General features: G+C 35.8%; 1 protein-coding gene across 1 annotated transcript in view; it reads left to right on the top strand.

The window, feature by feature from the left end:
* Window positions 1-1,308: 1,308 nt before the first annotated feature.
* LOC114335776 (integrator complex subunit 5) overlaps window positions 1,309-7,134 on the top strand; it is a 65,226-nt gene continuing 59,400 nt past the window's right edge. Inside the window, exons 1-2 of the mRNA XM_028286069.2 lie at window positions 1,309-1,679; window positions 6,273-6,465. Of these exons, the coding sequence (XP_028141870.1) occupies window positions 1,431-1,679; window positions 6,273-6,465 (442 nt within the window). The 5' untranslated portion in view covers window positions 1,309-1,430. The remainder of the gene's footprint in view (window positions 1,680-6,272; window positions 6,466-7,134) is intronic.

Raw genomic sequence — 7,134 nt, 5'->3', positions numbered from 1 at the left:
AGCACACGACCCCTATTCCCTATTTAAAAATAAGGGGTGGGGGAGTGGAAGGGAGGGGGTTGACAAATGACAAATGTATGTACCGTAAAAATGTGTCCCACTTAGAACAAAAATCGACCTGTTTCGTCATTTCCTTAAAATCTAATAAATACTGCCAAATATCGAGGTGGACTGTTTTCTTTGGCCCACTCTGTATATGTATGTATATTACAGTCTAATAAAATGTTCGCACTTCAAATTTTTAGATTCCTAACCTGGTTTAACTTAAAATCAACATTTTTCTATTTTGTAAATAAAATTTGAAAGCCATCAAGTAATTGGTTCTATTCATCTAAAACTTCAAATTTCTTAATTGATTTGTGGTTAAGTTTTTATTTTTAGTCAAATATTTTTCAACAATCTAGAATAACAGTAAGTAGACACAATTTTATGTGAAACATTTTTACAGAGCCAGTAGTAAAGTGAATGTTTATATTATTTCTGTTTTATTTTTTTAATATACTATGGTGAATGTATATTGGACAACAGATACCTAAAATCTTTATTTTTCAACGGAAATTCATGTTTAAATTAAATGCACATTGGAAAATGACAGTAAAAAGAATATACAATAAAATTTCTTATTTAAAAGGCACTGATAGGTACATAATTTTAAAATTCAAACAATATTACCGCTTCATTTAGCATTGCCGGATGAAAATTAAGGTTCCCATATGACGTCACGCGTTCGCCTTCCATGCGTGCGAACATACCGGTTCTCTGTGTACCGTGCTAGTATGTACCTATTTCATTGCTTAGTTATTTACTGTATGACAAAAATAGAGTAAAATACGTTTGTCTTTTCTTATTAGGTAGGTACTTGCTGCTTGTACTACATAATTAAATATTCTCGTACGCAACTTAAAATCCTGCTTATTATGTGTTTGTTCAATTTTTTTAAAATTATCTCAGTTACTCAGATGGTACGGCATTACTACGGAAACCAAGGGAAGCAATGCTTCCCTTGCTTCCATGGACTGCACGCCCCTGTACTTAAGTTACTGTTTTTTACTAAAAAAAGGTAGTTTATCTTTCAATACTTGCTGCTTGCTGCCCATTCCTAAAGTATCACTTTTTTGCAAATTAATAGCAAAAAAAGCAAAAAATAAAAACTACCGAAATTTGACGATTTCTACCTAAAAAAATCTACCGCAATTTGATGGATTCTACCTGAAAATTAGCAGCAGCCTACCGAAATTTGTCCAAGACCTGTGGCAACACTGCTCACAGCGTATATACGAAATGGCCATTATTGAGAAACAGAAAAAGAAGATACTTTATTTTATAACCTACAAAATTCGAATTTATATGTTTACAAATTTACAATCAGAACATCATCAAAAACAGGAATATCGTTTCATTGATTAACTAAACTAAATATTTTGGCTAAAATGAGCCAAAGTACTAGTACTGGTGCTGGTGCAGCCACTGTGGTGCGAACTGCACCACAACAGGATTTGATGAACGAACTAAATTTCTTCTTAAAAGGAGCTTCTAGGAAGGAGCCTTACAGTCAGGTGGATCTTACAAAATCAGCTTTGACTCTTTTAAAGTGTCTTCCACCTACAAAGGATGCAGTTTTCGAATATTTCCGGGGAGTTTTTGAAACCGCCGCTAAGAGCTATGTTCAACGACTTGAGGTGAGTGGATATAATACGAGGATGGTCTTTTTAGTTTTGCATATAGCCATAAAGACAAAAAATATATAGACTTAAAGTACTTTATTGCTTTTCAAAATATGTTCCACCAAGATTGATACATGTTTGCATACGTTCTAACTAATTGTTAAAACAGTTATTCCAGTCTTACGTGAAGTTGTTGGGGCTATACAGGGGATGGTTTAACAATTCAATGTTTTGAAGCTCCAAAACTCTATTGGCTTTTGGGCAGTGTTGTGTTTTCTTTGTCAGAGTTTAATGATAACTTCTGGTAAATAAATGGTTATATACAGTAGACTCCCTCTATATTGAGAACTGAAATGGCAGACTAATTACCTCATTATAAGCGGATAATAAGTTTTCCTATTTTGTTCACATCATTTCCAATGCATTCTTGACCTGTTTCCCGGAAAAGTCTTACTCTAAAAGAAAGGGTCAGGCGGGTGTGGTGAGTTGGTTTAATGATAGCTTGAGAACAATGCGTGATAATATTCAATTTTTTATAGAACTTAATAAACAGCTTGATGCACCAAATTACCTACAGGAATACATAAAAAATATTAAAAATGAATATCCGACAGCAATAAAAGCAGCAAAGAAAGCTACCAATGACCAACTAATTTCAAACTCTCATAACCCGATTAAAACAATGTGGAATATCATTAATGAGTATAGAGGCAGCACAAAAACTGAAACTAATTCTAATATAACACCTGATCAATTTAATCATTATTTTCTAAACATTGCCTCCGAGCTGCATAGCCGTACTCCTGCACCCCACAATGACCCACTCAACTATGCACCACCTTATGCTGAACAGATGTTTGAATTCCAACCAGTCTCTTTTAATGAGGTAAGAGATATTGTGAACTCTCTCAAAAATAAAAAAAGTAAGGACCCATTTAATTTAACTGTCAGCTTAATCAAAGGGATAAAAAATCTAATAATATGTCCTCTGACCAAGCTCATAAACTTATGTATAACTGAGGGGGTTTTTCCTGAAGTTTTAAAAACTGCGGTGGTCATTCCGGTTTTTAAAAAGGGAGAGACAGATCAAATGTCTAATTACAGACCTATCTCTCTGTTACCTATATTCTCGAAGATATTTGAAAAATGTCTTGCTGGAAAAATAGCAAGTTTCTTTGAGTCTAACGGGCTCTTCGTTGAATCTCAATTTGGCTTCAGAAAGGGTTTGAAGACTGTTCAGGGTATTTTGAATCTTGTAACATATATCCAAGATGCTTTTGAACAAGGTAACTATGTGTCTTCCAACTTTTGCGACCTAAGTAAAGCCTTCGATTGTGTGTCCCACGAAATTCTTACTGCTAAATTGAGTAAGTATAACTTCTCAATCTCCAGTATATCATTGATAAAAAATTATTTGACGGACCGATGCCAGAGGGTGAGATTTGCAGGTGTTGAATCGGAGAGAGGATGCTTGCGCATAGGAGTTCCTCAGGGCTCTGTGTTGGGTCCCTTATTATTCTTGATATACATCAATGATTTACCACTTTCATGTCAAACTGCGCATTTCACTCTCTTTGCAGATGACACAACAATCTCATCCTACAGTAAGGATTTGGTAACAGCAGTGGGGAGTTCGTGGGGTTCAGTGTCGGAGGCAGAACAATGGTTCCATTCTAATAGGCTGTTTCTCAATAAAACCAAAACACAGTCCTTACTTTTTCCAACTAGAAATATTCCTGATAAACTGGACAATGCATTCTGTGCTAAATTTCTTGGTGTTCAGCCGGACCCTGGTCTGATATGGGATGCTCATACCACCTCTTTAGTGGCAAAGCTATCATCAAATACATTTTTGCTTCGTGGACTTTCATCCTGTGTTTCCGCTTCCATACTAAAGCAGGCATATTTTTCTTTGTGTCACTCACATATCTCCTATGCTATTCTCGCATGGGGCCATAGTGCAGGAGCGAAGGATGTATTCAGACTGCAGAGAAGGGCCATTCGCATTGTCGCAGGCTTGCCATATAGAGCCGATTGCAGACAAGTTTTTATAGATTGGAAAATATTAACATTACCTTGCCAGTATATATATGATAATCTTATATATGTAAAATGCAATATGCATAAATTCCAGACTCATGAACAGATTCATAATATTAACACACGCTTTAGAGGGAACCTTGCCCCAAAGTTTCGTAGGCTGGAGAGGTTCAGAGATGGCCCATCATGTCTGGCTATACATTTCTTTAATAAATTACCCCTAATCATTCGAGAACTGCCCTTAGATACATACAAAATAAAAATCAAAGAACTTCTTTTGGTGGGTGCTTACTATTCTCAGGAGGAATATCTCGGGGCTACCCTGTTGTGATAGTCCTACAGCTCTCTTAAATGTTCTGTGTGCTCTTGTGTTTTTATGCTAATATTCTAACTTTGTGTTAAGTATTTAGACTAGGTGATAAAAAATTTATAGATTTTACTTATTAAGTGTTAGCTTGCCAATGTATTTCAATGATGCATTTTAACAGACTTTGACTTATGTAAATACTTTGTATATTGACATCAATAAACTGAATTGATTGAATTGATTGGATCTCGTTATATCAGACAACAATAATATTGTGCATACATATGAATATATGTATAGTTTTCTAAAACTAAAACATTAACTTCCTATATTGAAGCCATTCGGAGCAATATAAGATGCTACATATTGTTCCCTCAACAATAAGGCTTCGCCATCATAAATTGTAAATTTTGTTACAATATTCTTTCGGTCGATAGATAAACAGAACAGGAAGAAGTTTATTATAGGCGGTGGATTTTATTACAGCACTATCCTCGATAACCACACAGATGTTGGGGATTTCTGTATACAGGTAGTTGGGGTACTTATTTATAGCCATTACAGCGCAAAGAAGTGAAGAATTACAAAGAATGATGGAAGAACTAAATAGAGAATCGACAAAGATAGGACTGAAGATGAATTACAGTAAAACAAAAACCATGACCAATCAACAAGAAGAACTAGTAATTACAGTGGCACAAACAAGAATAGAACAAGTAAAAGAGTATATATATCTAGGACAAATCACTAGATTAAATAAAGAAAATCAGACCAAAGAAATAAAGAGAAGAATAAGATTGGCCTGGGCATCATTCGGAAAACTGTCTTATATTCTAAAGGACAGAAAATACCCGCAATACCTAAAAACAAGAGTCTTCAATCAATGTATACTCCCTATTTTAATATATGGCTCTCAGACATGGACATTTACAAAAGAGAATATGGAAAAAATAGCAAAGACAGAAAGAGCCATGGAAAGACAAATGCTGAACATTAAACTATCAGACAGGAAAAGAAACGAATGGATCTGTAACAAAACAAAAGTGAAAGATGTCTCTACCCAAGTAGCAAAGCTTAAATGGAAGTTCGCCGGACACACCCTACGGCAGAAGGATGAAAGATGGACTAAATTGATTATACATTGGAGACCGTGGAACCACTAACGAAAAAGGGGAAGGCCACAGATGCGATGGTCAGATGACCTGAAGAAACACACTGGGTCAAAATGGATGCAAATTGCCCAAGATAGAGAGGCATGGAAGAACGAAGAGGAGGCCTATATCCAAGGATGGACGTTTAGGGCTGATTAGATAAATAGATAGGAATAAATCCAAGATTCATCGCCACTAATAACACTATAAACATTTTAGAGCTTCCTTTGTTGAACCGTTCCAATGTTTTTTAACACCAATTGACATGAACTGCTACTGTGAGCAAATGAGGGATCCAACTGGAAACCAACTTCGTAACCCAGTTCTTCATGTCGGAGTTTTTGGATCGAGGTCTTTGAAATGCTCAAAAATGCCTCTATCTCCCAGTATGTTAAACAACAGTCATCCTTAATTAGCTGAAGAACCTCATCGTTGTTTTGTTGTGTGACTGCTGCTTTGGGGAAACATTAGGTGAAACAGAAACTGTTTCAGCAAGACTTTGCTGTTGGGATAATCCTCTCCAAAAATTGTAAAACATTATTGCTGGAAAATGTTCTCTGCTAAGATCCATTTTTCAACTGACTTGCTAATTTCAAAAATTAACTGTGTCTAATGATTTGTTATATCGCAATGAAACTCTGGATTTATGTCAACAAAAGATTGAGGTTACATTTGTGTTGGAAGGTTTTATTGGTGGTGCCCTCTAAAGGTGGCTCCACACACAACGGAAAAACCGAAGGCATGCCTTGAAGCGCCAGGCCTCGAGGCGAACCCAAAAATGTGGGGTCTTCACACACTACAGAATATACGAAGGCCAGACTTAAGGCACTCCGGTGAAGGCTGGAGTGCCTTAAGCAGAGGCCTTGAGGTAAGACGAATGATATTTTGCATTGAAATTTCCGGCCTCCACGCATCAGATCTGCAGGAATACCTCAACAGAATTCTCCATACACACACAGAGATTTTCCTTGAGGTCTTTCGCCTCAAGACATGCCTTCGGTATTTCCGTTGTGTGTAGCCCCCTTAAGCAGCCATATGCAAAACTAAAAAGACAAACCTCGGATAAAATAATTTCTCAATTACTGTTTCCCATAATACCATTATTTTTAGACTGAAATAAATACAGGAAAGTTACCACCACCTTCAGAAATTGATGAATTGATGGTCTCAGAAATACATACAGTTCTCTCAAACATAATTGCTGACAATCCTGTTGTTTGGGCTCCAACTATAAGTACCTGGTCACTGGAGTTACTTGGAGAAATTTCTACTAAATATTGTGGAAGAGCTCATTTCTCATCAAGTAAGTATCTTTATTAGAATAAGTTTGAAATTGTTTCTATATCTCATTAGGTTTGTTCCAATACATAATTTTTTTATGGTCCAGAAATCGTCATTTGTACCATCCCGTGATGGTAATTCCGATCCAAAACCAAATTCCAAAACCGATCCTAGTGCGCAGGTCAGCCCGAGTACTTACATTTATCTGATTACTGAAATGATCATCACGAAACTGTCACTGGAAGATCACAATTTTTGTTGGAACAATCAGAAGGACCATGCAATAAACGATCAGAATAGAATAGAAATATGCTTTATTATCATGAAAAATTGTAAAATTACATAAATCGTCAGTATAATTTAAAAAATAATAATAATAATAATAGCCAGGGAGGTAGTGTCAAATTTTACCTGAGCATTTTAGCATGGCTGTTTTCTTTTTATTTAGGTAGGTGTTCCAAAGCTTATTAACAAATGATGTGTCAGCTGGCCCAAAACCGGGGATTTTAGACAAGAAAAGGTAAAATATGAAAGTTGATGGACAAACACTACAACTTAAATGTCAAATATTTATATACGTTACTCAGAACATTTGATAGACTTGCTTACTTTGCTCCTACCTTTCACTCAGGAGATCCGGGTTCAAATCCTAGCCAGAAAATTCTTTTTGTTTTTTAAATTGACATTTTAT

This window comes from Diabrotica virgifera, chromosome 2 (assembly GCF_917563875.1).
Source record: "Diabrotica virgifera virgifera chromosome 2, PGI_DIABVI_V3a".
Classification (NCBI taxonomy): Eukaryota; Metazoa; Arthropoda; class Insecta; order Coleoptera; family Chrysomelidae; genus Diabrotica; species Diabrotica virgifera.
The sequence above is the reverse complement of the archived record's forward strand: the minus strand, read 5'-3'. Positions and strand labels throughout refer to the sequence as shown.